Below are 15,828 nucleotides of genomic sequence, written 5' to 3' on the forward strand. Positions count from 1 at the left end.
GAGAGACAGAGCGAGAGAGAACCGAGAGAGAGAAAACAGGGAGGTAGAGAGACAGAGGGAGAGAAAACAGGGAGGTAGAGAGACAGAGCGAGAGAGAACTGAGAGAGAGAAAACAGGGAGGTAGAGAGACAGAGCGAGAGATAACTGAGAGAGAGAAAACAGGGAGGTAGAGAGACAGAGGGAGAGAAAACAGGGAGGTAGAGAGACAGAGCGAGAGAGAACCGAGAGAGAGAAAACAGGGAGGTAGAGAGACAGAGGGAGAGAAAACAGGGAGGTAGAGAGACAGAGCGAGAGAGAACTGAGAGAGAGAAAACAGGGAGGTAGAGAGACAGAGCGAGAGATAACTGAGAGAGAGAAAACAGGGAGGTAGAGAGACAGAGGGAGAGAAAACAGGGAGGTAGAGATACAGAGCGAGAGAGAACTGAGAGAGAGAAAACAGGGAGGTAGAGAGACAGAGCGAGAGATAACTGAGAGAGAGAAAACAGGGAGGTAGAGAGACAGAGGGAGAGAAAACAGGGAGGTAGAGAGACAGAGCGAGAGAGAACCGAGAGAGAGAAAACAGGGAGGTAGAGAGACAGAGGGAGAGAAAACAGGGAGGTAGAGAGACAGAGCGAGAGAGAACCGAGAGAGAGAAAACGGAGGTAGAGAGACAGAGGGAGAGAAAACAGGGAGGTAGAGAGACAGAGGGAGAGAAAACAGGGAGGTAGAGAGAACCGAGAGAGAGAAAACAGGGAGGTAGAGAGACAGAGGGAGAGAAAACAGGGAGGTAGAGAGACAGAGTGAGAGAGAACCGAGAGAGAGAAAACAGGGAGGTAGAGAGACAGAGCGAGAGAGAACTGAGAGAGAGAAAACAGGGAGGTAGAGAGACAGAGGGAGAGAAAACAGGGAGGTAGAGAGACAGAGCGAGAGAGAACCGAGAGAGAGAAAACAGGGAGGTAGAGAGACAGAGGGAGAGAAAACAGGGAGGTAGAGAGACAGAGGGAGAGAAAACAGGGAGGTAGAGAGACAGAGCGAGAGAGAACTGAGAGAGAGAAAACAGGGAGGTAGAGAGACAGAGCGAGAGAGAACTGAGAGAGAGAAAACAGGGAGGTAGAGAGACAGAGCGAGAGAGAACTGAGAGAGAGAAAACAGGGAGGTAGAGAGACAGAGCGAGAGAGAACCGAGAAAGAGAAAACAGGGAGGTAGAGAGACAGAGGGAGAGAAAACAGGGAGGTAGAGATACAGAGCGAGAGAGAACTGAGAGAGAGAAACAGGGAGGTAGAGAGACAGAGCGAGAGATAACTGAGAGAGAGAAAACAGGGAGGTAGAGAGACAGAGGGAGAGAAAACAGGGAGGTAGAGAGACAGAGCGAGAGAGAACCGAGAGAGAGACATACTCTGAGTGTACAAAACATTAAGAAAATCTACTCTTTCCATTATAGACTGACCAGATGAATCCAGGTGAAAACTATGATCCCTTATTAATTTCACAATCGACTTCAATCAGTGTAGATGAACGGGAGGAGACAGGTTAAAGAAGGATTTTTCAGCCTTGAGACAATTGAGACATGGATTGTGCATGTGTGCCATTCAGAGGGTGCCTTTGAACAGGGTATGGTAGTTGGTGCCAGGCGCACCGGTTTGTGTCAAGAACTGCAATGATGCTGTTTTTTTAATGCTCAACAGTTTCCTGTGTGTATCAAGAATTGTCCACCACCCAAAGGACATCTAGCCAACTTCACAACTGTGGGAAGCATTGGCGTCAACATGGGCCAGCATCCCTGTGGAATGCTTTAGACACCTTGTAGAGTCCATGCCCCGAAGAATTGAGGCTGCTCTGAGTGCAAAAGAGGAAGGGGGAGGTGGGAGGTGGTACAACTCAATATTAGGAAGATGTTCCTGATGTTTTGTACACTCAGTGTAAGTTGACTGCCCTGGTCCCTGGGCTTGGAGATGGGCGTGGATGTGTTGGTGGTGGGCCGAAGACAGAGAACAACAGTCTGGTTCTTCCAGGGGTCTGTAGCTGGTAGGAAAGTGTTTGGACACAGAATAATGAACCCATAATAGAACCCAGTAAGATAATAACAAATTCATTTGCAAGACAATATGTTGTCTTTATGACGAGGCATTCTTCTTCTTTGATTTGATGTCTACATTGTGTTATGTGGAGTAACTGAATCTCGTCCCCTCCCTCCTCCCCCAATTGTTTAGTTTTTCAGGGAGGTGAAGGATAAGGGCACTTTCTCAATTTCATGCTAATTTTCTGCATATTAGCCTGTGGTTGGAGTCAATAGTGTGTTCAGTCAGCTGTGGAGTCGGGAGGTTCAGACTCATAGTTGGGTTTCGAGTTTCATTCAATTTCTGCTTCTGTCTAATAATCTGTTCCACTGCCTCTTTTTAATGATTGTGTGTAATTAGTGAAACTGGATATAGACACTCTCTCTCTCTCTCTCTCTCTCTCTCTCTCTCTCTCTCTCTCTCTCTCTCTCTCTCTCTCTCTCTCTCTCTATATATATATATATATATATATATATATATATATATATATATATCAGACCGTATACCACGGGAATGACAAAACATGTATTTTTACTGCTCTAATTACATTGGTAACCAGTTTATAATAGCAATAAGGCACCACTGTGTTTGCGCTATATGGCCAATATACCACGGCTAAGGGCTGTATCCAGGTTGGTGTGTTTATTTGTGGCCAAGCGTCCAAGTTCTTACACTGTCCATTAACTTGTCATATTTGTATCAGAGTTTTGTGTTTTGACCAAATACTATGCATTCTAATCTACACTGTAAGTCTGTATGCGCTGTACAGTATATAAGCCTATTCTTCACTCTCCAACAGAGGTTGAGATGTTAACGTGAAGCACAACTCATTTCTACCCTGTTCCTTAAGTAAAGTTGTGACATTATCATTGCTATTTCTCCAAACATAATGTCTGGGTTAAGTCCACAGAAAGACAGGCAGGCAGGGGGGAGAGATGAGGATGTATGGAGGGGAGGGGAGACAACATCAAACAGCTCAGTGCAAAATATCACACTGCTGTATTCATACCTTTTTAGTGAATAAGCATGGTATCCACGGCCATGAATGAATAATCATTCACATATGATAATGCGGACCATGTATTAGTATTATTAAGAATATGTTCCAGTCAAAACGTATCTCTTCCCCCCCTCCCCCCTCTCTGTCTCTCTGTCTCTCTCTCTCTCTCTCTCTCTGTCTCTCTCTCTCTCTCTCTCTCTCTCCAGTGAGTTTTGATGACTGTATGGCGAATGAGGGGGTGGTCTTTCAGAGCAGTGACCCCAGGTTCAGCATTGGCGTTGACGGGTCCATCTACGCCCAGAGAGAGGTGACTAGCCTGACCGCACCGGTCCAGTTCACGGTCACTGCCAGCGGTCCACACGTGTGGGAGACCACAGTCAAACTGGCCCTGATGGGGCAACCCACTCCCTCACCACCAAGCAATCAGGTATGAGAATCACTCTGTTCATAGATGTACAGTGCCAGTCAAAAGTTTGGACACGCCTACTCATTCCAAGGTTTTTCTTTATTACTTCTTCTTTTTACTATTTTCTATATTATACTATATTCAAAACTATGAAATAACACATATGGAATCCTGTAGTAACCAAAAAAGTGTTAATCAAATCCAAATATATTTTTAAGTAGCCACCCTTTGCCTTGATGACAACTTTGCACACTTAGCATTCTCTCAACCAGCATAGTCACCTGGAATGAGGTAGTCACCTTGAAGGCATTTCAATTAACAGGTGTGCCTTGTTAAAGGTTCATTTGTGGAATTGATTTGCTTCTTAATGTGTTTGAGACAATCAGTTATGTTGTGACAAGGTAGGGGAGGTATACAGAACATAGCCCTATTTGGTAAAAGAACAAGTCTATATTATGGCAAAAACAGCTCAAATAAGCAAAGACAAATGACAGTCCATCAAAAACAAGAAAAAAAACATCAAGTGCTATGATGAAACTGGCTCTCATGAGGACCGCCACAGGAAAGGAAGACCCGGAGTTACCTCTGCTGCAGAGGAACAATTACCAGCCTCAAGAGTTACCAGCCTCAGAAATTGCAGCACAAATAAATGCTTCACAGAGTTCAAGTAACAGACACATCTCAACATCAACTGTTCAGAGGAGACTGTGTGAATCAGGCCTTCATGGTCGAATTGCTGCAAAGAAACCACTACTAAGGGACACCAAAAATAAGAAGAGACTTGCTTGGGCCAAGAAACACGAGAAATGGACATTAGACCGGTGGAGTCCAAATTTGCCATTTTTGGTTCCAACCGCCGTGTCTTTGTGAACGGATGATCTCTGCATCTCTGCACAACAATAATTGTGGTTGTAAAAATAGCTAAAATATTTCTGACCACCCCCCGGACACCTATAGCGCAACTACCAGCATTTGGATTGATCATTGTGTTAGGTTTGTTAAAATAGAGCCTGGGGAACACAGACAGGAGATGTGCAATGACTTGTGGGATTTAGTCTCCTCAGGGAAGAATCTGTTGGGTGTCAGGGATGTGTGTTCCTGGGTCAAGGGACATGTGTGATACATTGTTAAGATTGAAATAATGGGTGTTGTGTATAGTGTGTTTTTGTTTGCATTTGTGCCTGTCTGTCCAGTGTGTGAATGTGTTTCCACAGAGGGTTCTACATTGAAGCCAAAAGGGTTTTTACCAAAAACGTTTATCCTATAAGGAGAGCTGAGGAACCCTTTTAGAACCCTTTTGGAACCCTTTTTTAAAAAGAGTGTATACAGTGAATTCATAAAGTATTCAGACCCCTTCCCTCTTTCCACATTTTGTTATGTTACAGCCTTATTCTAAAATTGATTAAATACATGTTTCCTTCATCAATCTAGACACAATACCCCATGATGACAAAGTGAAAATAGATTTTTAGAAAATGTTCAAATGTATATATAAAAAAACAGAAATAGCTTATTTACATACAGTTGAAGTCAGAAGTGTACATTCCCTTTAGGTTGGAGTCATTAAAACTTGTTTTTCAACCACTCCACAAATGTCTCCTTAATAACAAACTATAGTTTTGGCAAGTCAGTTAGGACATCTACTTTGTGCATGACACAAGTAATTTTTCTAATAACTGTATAAAGACAGATTATTTCACTTATAATTCACTGTATCACAATTCCAGTGGTCAGAAGTTTACATACACTAAATTGACTGCTTTTAAACAGCTTGGAAAATTCCAGAACATGATGTCATGGCTTTAGAAGCTTCTGATAAGATAATTGACACCATTTGAGTCAATTGGAGGTGTACCTGTGGATGTATTTCAAGGCCTACCTTCAAACTCAGTGCCTCTTTGCTTGACATTATGGGAAAATCAAAAGAAATCAGCCAAGACCTCAGAATAAAAATCTGGTTAATCCTTGGGAGCAATTTCCAAACGCCTGAAGGTACCACGTTCATCTGTACAAACAATAGCACGCAAGTATAAACACCATGAGATCACGCAGCCGTCATACCGCTCAGGAAGGAGAGGCGTTCTGTCTCTTAGAGATGAACGCACTTTGGTGCGAAAAGTGCAAATCAATCCCAGAACAACAGCAAAGGACCTTGTGAAGATGCTGAAGGAAACAGGTACAAAAGTATCTATATTCACAGTAACACGAGTCCTATATTGACATAATCTGAAAGGCCGCTCAGAAAGGAAGAAGCCACTGCTCCAAAACTGCCATAAAAAATCCAGACTACGGTTTGCAACTGCACATGGGGACAAAGATCGTAATTTTTGGAGAAATGCCCTCTGGTCTGATGAAACAAAAATAGAACTGTTTGGCCATAATGACCATCGTTATGTTTGGAGGAAAAAGGGGGTGGCTTGCAAGCCAAAGAACATCCCAACTGTGAAGCACGGTGGTGGCAGCATCATGTTGTGGGGGTGCTTTGCTGCAGGAGGGACTGGTGCACTTCACAAAATAGATGGCATCATGAGTCAGGAAAATTATGTGGATATATTTAAGCAACATCTCAAGACATCAGTCAGGAAGTTAAAGCTTGGTCGCAAATGGGTCTTCCAAATGGTCAATGACCCCAAGCATATTTCTTGGTTGTGGCGAAATGGCTTAAGGACAATAAAGTCAAGGTCTTTGAGTGGCCATCACAAAGCCCTGACCTCAATCCCATAGAAAATGTGCAGGCAGAACTGAAAAAGCGACCAAAGAGGCCTACAAACCTGAGTCAGTTCCACCAACTCTGTCAGGAGGAACTTATTGTGGGAAGCTTGTGGAAGGTTACCCAAAATGTTTGACCCAAGGTAAAGAATTTAAAGGCAAAGCTACCAAATACTAATTGAGTGTATGTAAAATTCTGACCCACTGGGAATGTGATGAAAGAAATAAAAGCTGAAATAAGTTATTCTCTCTACTATTATTCTGACATTTCAAATTTTTTAAATAAAGTGGTGATCCTAACTGACCTAAGACAGGGAATTTTTACTTGGATTAAATGTCAGGAATTGTGAAAAACTGAGAATGTATTTGGCTATAGTGTATGTAAACTTCCGACTTCACATCATCATCTCAGTGGCCTATAGCAGCAACCAACTAGTATAGGTGTAAAATGTGTAAATGCACCTATAGCGCTCAACATTTATTTTTTACCTTTATTTAACTAGGCAAGTCAGTTAAGAACAAATTCTTATTTTCAATGATGGCCTAGGAACAGTGGGTTAACTGCCTTGTTCAGGGGCAGAACGACAGATTTTTACCTTGTCAGCTCAGGGATTTGATATTTTATCCTTTCGGTTACTCGTCCAACTCTCTAACCAATAGGTTACCTGCCACCCCATTAAGTCCTTACGTTATATTGCTGGAATATTGTTCTGGATTTAAACTGCAACTCCACCACCATATCTATTTCTGTCCCTCCTGAACAAATTATATCCATGTATAGAGATCTCGGCATCCTCAAAAGAAGAGTCCAAGTGAGATTTTGCCAATACATGAATATTGTTTGAATGCACTAGACAGCATATTTTAGGAATTTTGTTCCTTAAACCGAATATATTTAAGGGAGCAATTAACAGACCTTTCTTTGGTAGATTTACAGTATTTATATGTCCAAACATGAATCAGCAGTTGGAATCTGAGAGAGAGAGAGAGAGAGAGAGAGATACTCAGTCAGTGTGTGTGTGTGGGATGGAATTACTTGTGTCTGTCTCTCCTCCTATCTCCATGGGGGGGAGGGTGAACAATCAGTTTTTCATACCTCATATATGCTATGTAACCTTGTTGTCTTGATAGTAAGTTTCTTAAACAAAGGTGCAGATGGAGCCAGGTAATTAGAGGAGGTGGCTAGTCTTGCAAATGTACTTTGAATGATGAATAATTTGTGTAGGTAGGAGGCATATGTACTGTCCCAGACACTATTACAGTAAATGGTATATGGGTAAATTAAGCTATAGTATAGAGTTAGGAAGCAAGCCTGATGAACCAAACCACTAATCTTTCTGATGATACTAATAGATTCCATCACTTTGCTGCAGACAAATTGAATAAATGGAATTGTACAATATTTCTTATTCTTACTAGTGAATACAGTGAAGTTAGATTTTTAACATTTAAAGATTTTTTGTTTATCTGGAACAATTCAGAAAATGTTGCCATGCCTGAGTTGGCTTCATTAATTAGTGAATCAAAATGATTGTGTGATAAAATCAAATTGGTGTCATCAGCAAAGAGAATGTGAAGTAAGGTAGAAGACACAGGAGCAAGGTCATTGATATAGATTAGGAATAACAAAGATCCAATTATCGAACCTTGTGGGATGCCACAAGATATTTTGGCCCTGGTAGATGCACAGCTGTTTGCATAAACAAATATAGCCAATTTTAAGCATAATCCTGAAAACTGTAATAATGCCATTTAGAGTATCATATTTCGTGATCAACCTTGTCAAACGCTTTGGATAAATCTAAAATGATGCCAAGAACATATTCATTGTTGTTCAGGGCTGTAAAGATTTTATCCACAAGTTACAAAAGAGCCCGTTTTTACGAGTAGTTTTTACGAAAACCATATTGTTGCTCATATAGAATACAGTGTTGATTTAAATGTTTCAACATTCTCTTATATATCCATTTTTCTAGGATTTCAGAAAAACATGATAGCACAGATATTGGGCGAAAGTTTGTAAAAGATCTGGGATGCCCAGATTTATAGAAGGGGATAACTTGGACATTTTCAAATCTTTAGGAACAATACCAGTTTGCATTGATTTGGTGAATATGTTTATTAGAGGCTCAGTAATCGAGGAAGACACTGATTTTACCGAAGAAGTACTAATCTCATCATGACGTGCTGCTGATATATTTAAGTTACCATTTACCTTCACCACATCCATTACACCAGGAGTATCAAACTGAAGCAGAGAAGGGAAGGGATTTCCAAGGGAAGGGATCAATCCAAGGGATTTCAATAGTTTTCTCTATTTTCTTTGACAGAGAAGAACCCACATTCACAAAAACTTTATTAAATTCACATGAAATTCCATCAGGATCACTATAGGTCTTATTTCCAACAATGCATTGAGATGGTATAGTTGTAGATTACTTTTTCTTATTCAACATTAATGATTAATGATTTTCCAAGTTAACTTTATATTATTTAAGGATTCTTGGAATTTGTTAGTAAAATATAGTTTTGGGGATATCCTAAGTAGATGAGAAAATGTGTTCTTATACTTTTTGAGAAACGGTTGTAAATGCAAGGTTTCCAGAACCCATTTGCTGCTCTCTTACGTTGGGAAAGCAGTGCTGAAATACAGAATTGAAAGATGTGAGAAAAGTCTGGTAAGCAGACTCCACATCGGCTTGATTATAAATAAATTCCCATGAAATATCATCAATCAACATCTTAAAGCGCTCACGATTACTTTTGTTAAATATTCTACCCTTAATAGTACTAATCAATCCCATCTGTTCCTTTCCAGCTGCCAAAGAGAAGTGGAAAATTGGAAAGTGGTCAGAAATGTCATTATAACATTAGCCATATTATTATATGATCAATAAGGGTGTCAGATGAACAGGTCACTATGTGGTCTTATTGGTGAGGGGATACAGATAGCTGGGGGATAAAGTATTCACAAAGTCACATTTAAATATGTTTATGTTGTAATCACCCAATTTTACCATTATTATTAATCACATTCAAGGTTGATGCAAGGATATCAATGAAACTACAAATGTCAGAATCGGGTGGCCGATAGATGCATGCAATTACCACTTTTTCATCACCAAAATATGAACAGGAGGGAATATCTATGAAAAGAGATGCAACATCAATGTTATCAGATGTGAGTTTGAGGTCCTCTCTTACAAATAATGGAAAATGTTTATGAACAAAAATGGACACTCCTCCCACTCTTGAGGTTCAACAGTGGTGAACATTATTGTAAGGTGACATTTCATAAAGCATGGTTGTCTCTTGAGTCACCCTTGTTTCTAAAAGGGCAACAATGGAAAATCCATGATTGTGAGAAGACAGATAATGAACAAGATGGTCATGATTTTTAGGAAGACTCATCTCTGGTAAATCTCAGGAAATGTAAATCTGGATCAACACAATCATTATATTTATAATTTGTTTCATTAATATCTAATGGGTTGAAGAGCATGTTATCAGGGTCGATATCCTGCCCAACTAAGAGAGATACACAGTCAGAATCATCCAGACAGTGGAACGGAAATATAGAAGTGCATGTCTCACATGTCCAATACAACCACACATTTGTGTTAGTTTTATCAATAGGGGTGCACTTCCTATGGAATGCGCATTGACACAGTCCACATAACACCGCTGAAGACTTCAGAGGGTTATGACATATAGATCAATGTGTGTTTTTGGTCATGAGGTTAGGTGAAACACATGAACAAAGTGTAGTAAATATGTGTGGGTTTGTGTGTGTCAAATCAGTTGATTATAGTGGAATCACTTGCCAAAGGTCTACGGGGAGGGGGGTCAACCAGCTGATCATACCTCAGGTATGTGATGTTGCCTTTTTTTCGTTCTTCAATTAGTCATGGCAGCAGTTCCTTTCTTTTGACTCGTACCTTTTCAGAGAAGTCTTCATTGATGAAGATTTTGATTCCCTTCAGGCACTTGGCTCTCCTGAGAATTTCCCCCTTGTCTTTGAACCTGAGCAGTTTCAGCACTATAGATCTGGGCCATCCAGAGGGGAACAAAGTGCCATTCCTGTGCGCCATCTCCATCTTGATGAGTTTAGGATACAGTTTGAGTTGATCTGCCAGGATTTTCTTGGCATTGACTTCTGTGTCATGCCAAGTTTCAGTCTTTCAGTCCTTAATTCCATTGATTAAATGTTATTGAGCCACAATTGGTTTTCGAAGTGGGCTCCTTTGGAAGAGTGCTTGTCAAGTGTTGTTTGGAGAATTGCGAAATCCTCAGACATGGTTCTTCACCTCCTTCACCTCCGACTGCGTAAATTCCAAACGGTGTTTAAATTACATTACATCCTTAAACAGATCATCAACCCTTTTGTTGGTAGAATTCTTAAAGAGTTGCAGGAAGGACTTAAAGTTATTTTCCTTTAGATCTATTAGATCAGTCCGCTTGTCGTCAATACCTGGAGGTGGTCTTGAGAAGAGCCGACCGGGCTCTCTTCCAGGTTAGACGACAGCGGTGGACAAAAATCTGGGCCGAGGGTATGCCGACCTCTTCCTCTTGCTCCGGGAAGAGCGGGGGCTGATAGCCCAGGGAACACTCAAAAGGTGAGAGAACCTTGGCAGAGCAAGGAAGGGTGTTGCGGGCATATTTGACTCACACAAGTTGCTTGCTCCAGGTGGTGGGGTTGGCAGAGACCAGGCAGTGAAGAGTCGTCTCCAGGTCCTGGTTGGCTCGCTCTGACTGGCCATTGGACTGGGGGTGGAACCCGGAGAACAGGCTGGCCGATAACCCAATGAGTGTGCAGAATGCCATCCAGAACCGGGACAAGACCTGAGGACCCCGGTCAGAGACCATGTCCACTGGGAGTCCATGGATCCGGAAGACCTGTTGCACCATGAGTTGGGCCCTCTCTTTGGCAGAGGGTAGCTTGGGGAGAGGAATGAAGTGGGCGGCTTTGGAAAACCGGTCCACTACTGTCAGGATGGCGGTGTTGCCATCAGACGGTGAAGAACCTTGACAAAGTCCAGGGAGGAACAGGCAGAGGTTGAAGGAGACCAGCCGGAGCTTGCCGGGGAGTCTTGATCTGTGCACAGATCGTGCATGAGGCGACAAGTGCGGAGGCATCAGGAACCATGGTAGGTCACCAAAAGCGTTGACGCAAAAAGGCCAGGGTCCGACGGGCGGCCGAGTGGCAGGCAAGCTTAGAGGAGTGGGCCCACTCCAGAACGAGGAGGAGTGGACAGCATCAGAGACAAACAGACGGTTATTTGGCCTCCCCCCGGGGTTCGGCTGGGAACGCTGGTGAGAAGGATGGTCTCGGGTTCCGGAGGTGTATCCGTGGGGCTATAGCGGCATGAGAATGCATCCAGCTTGACATTCTTGGATCCCGGTCGGTATGAGAGGGAGAAGTTGAACCGGGTGAAAAGCAAGGCCCACCTAGCTTGCCTGAATTTGAGACGCTTGGCGGTGCAGAGATATTCCAGGTTCTTGTGGTCTGTCCACACAATGAACAGATGTTCTGCCCCATCCAGCCAGTGCCTCCACTCCTCCAACGCCATCTTCACTGTGAAAGGCTCACGATTCCCCACATCGCAGTTCCTCTCTGTGGTGTTAGGGTGATGGGAGAAGAAGGCACAGGGATGTAACTTGAGGTCCAGGGCATAATGCTGGGACAGGACAGCCCCCACTCCGGCATCCAAAGCATTGGCCTCCACCATGAACTGGTGGGACGGGTCAGGATGAACCAAGATGGGAGCTGTGGTGAACGGTGTTAGACATCCCGGAACGCCCAGTCTGCAGCTGGGGACCATGTGAACGGATCCATGGGAGAGGTGAGTGCAGACAGGGGAGAAGCCAGTGTGCTGTAACCCAGGATAAAGCGTCAATAGAAGTTAGCGAATCCCAGGAAACGTTGCAGTTGCTCTCTGGACATAGGCTGGGACCAATCCTCCACCACTCTCACCTTACCGGGATCCATCTGTATACTCCCTGCAGCAATGATGTAATCCAGGAAGGAGATGGTGGAGCGATGGAACTTGCACTTCTTTGCTATCACAAAAAGCTGGTGTTGGGGGAGGCAGAAGGACGGATGAACCCTGCCTCTAGGGAGTCCTCAATGTACATCTCCATTATCTTGGTCTCCAGACCCAACAGAGAGTACAGTCGTCCCCGGGGCAGAGTCGTCCCTGGGAGAAGGTCGATCCCGCAGTCATATGGTTGGTGCAACGGAAGCGAAGTGGCCTGGGCCTTACTGAACACCTCCTGAAGGTGTTCAGGAATTCAGGAAATGAGCGTGGCAGAACGGGCTCCAACCCATGATGGCACCAGCAGACCAGTCAATAATGGGATTGTGTCGCTGGAGCCAAGAGAATCCCAATACCACAGGAACTTGAGGATAATTAATTAGCAGAAATAGGATTGTCTCGCTGGGGTTCCCTGACACACGTAGGTTGATGGGGGTGGTGTTGTGTGTGACACGGCCCATATAGCGCCTGTCCAGCGCTCTAACGTCCATTTGGATGCCAAGCTCGGACACCAGGGTAGCGTCTATAAAGCTCTCATCAGCCCCAGAGTCGATGAGTACCCAGAGAATTTTGACTGGTTCCCCCACAGCAAGATGGCATGAAAAGGGGTGTGAGTAAGTGGAGTGGAAATGTTATCCATTTGGCCCATCAGAGTACTCACTCCTACTGGTCAGCCTGGTCTTTTAGTGGACAGGTAGTCCCACAATACAGGACACTCTTCATGTGAAGCCTGTATAGCCGTTCGGCTGGGGACATAGCATAGCTCTGCCTAGTTGCATTGGCTCGGGAAGAGGTGAATTGGCAGACTTCGGAGACTCTCAGGGGAACTTGGTTAGCCTCAGGTTCTCTCAGCAACGGGGCCATCGGGGACTTCCGGGATGTCTCGGAGGCAATGTGGAAGCCTTGGACGGGCGAGAGAAATAGAACCTCCTCTCCTTCCATCCTTTCTGTAGTCGCCCGAATGGTCAAGGCAATGAGCGAGTCGAGATCTGGTAGTTCCCGGGCTGCAAGCTCGTCCTTTACTTCCTCTGATACTCTGTGCAGGAACATGTCGAACATTGCTTCCGGGTTCCAGGCACTCTCAGCTGCCAACGTGGGGAAATCCACTCTCCAGGGCAATGGAGCATCGAAAACTTTCTTCAACTCCGCCACAAACTCCTCCAGATTGAAGCATACGGCCATACTGCCGTAACCCAGGCGAGAGCCCTCCCGGACATCAGCGTGCTGAGGTACGCTATCTTAGAGCGGTCTGAGGGGAAGGAGGAGGGCTGCAGCTTAATGATGAGGGAACACTGAGGGAGAAATCTCCATCGAAGCATTCCGGGGGAGGTAAGCGGGGTTCCCGGGAAATCAGTGTTTCTTGGGAGGCGACGCTGCTAACAGCCGGGTTACTGAGGGCCTGGGACTTTACCGTTGTGGTAGGCTGCTTAACAAACAACCCGCAGAATTGCTCCAGAAATGTGTTAAATTCTCTGTCATGGCATTCGGCCAAGGACTGGACCCCGTCCATGAGGCCACGAAGCAACTCCTCGTGCCTTCCAATGGTGGCTCCTTGGGAGGAGATGGCGTTGTGGAGCTGGTCCGAGTCTGCTTGGTCAGTCATGGCCAGTTCGTACTATCACATTTTAGGGAAGACGCAGATGCAGACAAGGTCAAAGTAACAAAAGTTTATTACTAGAACAGGGGGCAGGTAAAACGATAGGTCAAGGGCAGGCAGAGGTCAGTAATCCAGATCAGAATCCAAAAGGTACAGAACGGAAGACAGTCTCGGGGTCAGAGCAAGCAGAGGTCAATAATCAAGGTACAGAAACGGCAGGCAGGCTCAGGATCAGGGCAGGTAGAATGTTCAAAACTGGGAAAACTAGAAAACAGGAACTAGAAACAGACATGAGCAAGGGGAAAAACACTGGTAGGCTTGACGAACAACACAAACTGGTAACAGACAAACAGAGATCACAGGTATAAGTACACTGGGGATAATGGGGAAGATAGGTGACACCTGGAGGGAGGTGGAGACCAGCACAAAGACAGATGAAACAGATCAGGGTGTGACATACACAGAGACTGTCACACATAGCTAGTCAGCCTTGACTACAGCCATGATACTCAGTTCATCAGGGCTAGGCATGGCCTTTATCTAAACCCTTTAGAGTAGAAGTGAAGGCTATTCTAAGGAGTGGAATGTATTCTTAGGATTAGGAAGGTAGGAAACAGCATATATTAACAGAGTTAGAGTGAATGTGGGTTTTGAGCTCTGGCTATATCATTAGATCCTAGACTTGTCTCTCTCCCTGAACCCCATTGGTTTATCCAGCATCTAATCAGTGCAGTGATTCCCATGTCTCCCTGCCACCTGGTAACACACTACCCACTGGAACAGAGAGGGGTAGAGGCAGCCTGGGCACTCTGAATCACAGGATCATCCAGAATTACCCATGTCCAGAAGAGCCCATGTGTCATTCAGTTCTCTGCCATGACACTGATTCACCAAGAGGACCTCTTACTATGGGCAGCAAAGATGGGGTCACACCATGGCTGCCGTACCTTGACCAGAGTGTGTTGTGTCCAAGGGCGTATGTGTGCGAGTGCTCATGACCCCTGGGAGCTCCACTGAGAATTTAACACCCAAATCCCACTGGATTCACAGACTTTGTCCTACAGTAAGAGGCATAGATAGCCAGTCGAACTAAAGAGCAGGTCTTAGACCCTAACTGTGACCATTACACATTCATACTATTTAACTTAGATACTGAAGAAGGAGAAGAATTCTACTACAGCTGTAGTTTGTATTTTATTTTACCTTTATTTAGCTAGGCAAGTCAGTTAAGAACAAATTCTTATTTTCAATGAAGGTGAGTTACAGTGGGGCAAAAAAAGTATTTAGTCAGCCACCAATTGTGCAAGTTCTCCCACTTAAAAAGATGAGAGAGGCCTGTAATTTTCCTCATAGGTACACTTCAACTATGACAGACAAAATGAGAAAAAAAAATCCAGAAAATCACATTGTAGGATTTTTTATGAATTTATTTGCAAATTATGGTGGAAAATAAGTATTTGGTCAATAACAAAAGTTTAACTCAATACTTTGTAATATACCCTTTGTTGGCAATGACAGAGGTCAAATGTTTTCTGTAAGTCTTCACAAGGTTTTCACACACTGTTGCTGGTATTTTGGCCCATTCCTCCTTGCAGATCTCCTCTAGTGATGTTTTGGGGCTGTTGCTGGGCAACACGGACTTTCAACTTCCTCCAAAGATTATCTATGAGGTTGAGATCTGGAGACAGGCTAGGCCACTCCAGGACCTTGAAATGCTTCTTACGAAGCCACTCCTTCGTTGCCCGGGCGGTGTGTTTGGGATCATTGTCATGCTGAAAGACCAGCCACGTTTCATCTTCAATGCCCTTGCTGATGTAAGGTTTTCACTCAAAATCTCACGATACATGGCCCCAGTCGTTCTGGTCCCTTTGCAGAAAAACAGCCCCAAAGCATGATGTTTCCACCCCCATGCTTCACAGTAGGTATGGTGTTCTTTGGATGCAACTCATCATTCTTTGTCCTCCAAACTTGACGAGTTGAGTTTTTACCAAAAAGTTATATTTTGGTTTCATCTGACCATATGACATTCTCCCAATCTTCTTCTG

General features: G+C 44.0%; 1 protein-coding gene across 1 annotated transcript in view; it reads left to right on the forward strand.

Annotated features, from left to right (window-relative positions):
- The first annotated feature begins 3,241 nt into the window (after nucleotides 1–3,241).
- Nucleotides 3,242–15,828, forward strand: part of LOC109869525 (cadherin-4) — a 187,390-nt gene continuing 174,803 nt past the window's right edge. Inside the window, exon 1 of the mRNA XM_031804093.1 lies at nucleotides 3,242–3,463. Within this exon, the coding sequence (XP_031659953.1) occupies nucleotides 3,260–3,463 (204 nt within the window). The 5' untranslated portion in view covers nucleotides 3,242–3,259. The remainder of the gene's footprint in view (nucleotides 3,464–15,828) is intronic.

This window comes from Oncorhynchus kisutch, linkage group LG24 (genome assembly GCF_002021735.2).
Source record: "Oncorhynchus kisutch isolate 150728-3 linkage group LG24, Okis_V2, whole genome shotgun sequence".
NCBI classification, from domain to species: domain Eukaryota; kingdom Metazoa; phylum Chordata; class Actinopteri; order Salmoniformes; family Salmonidae; genus Oncorhynchus; species Oncorhynchus kisutch.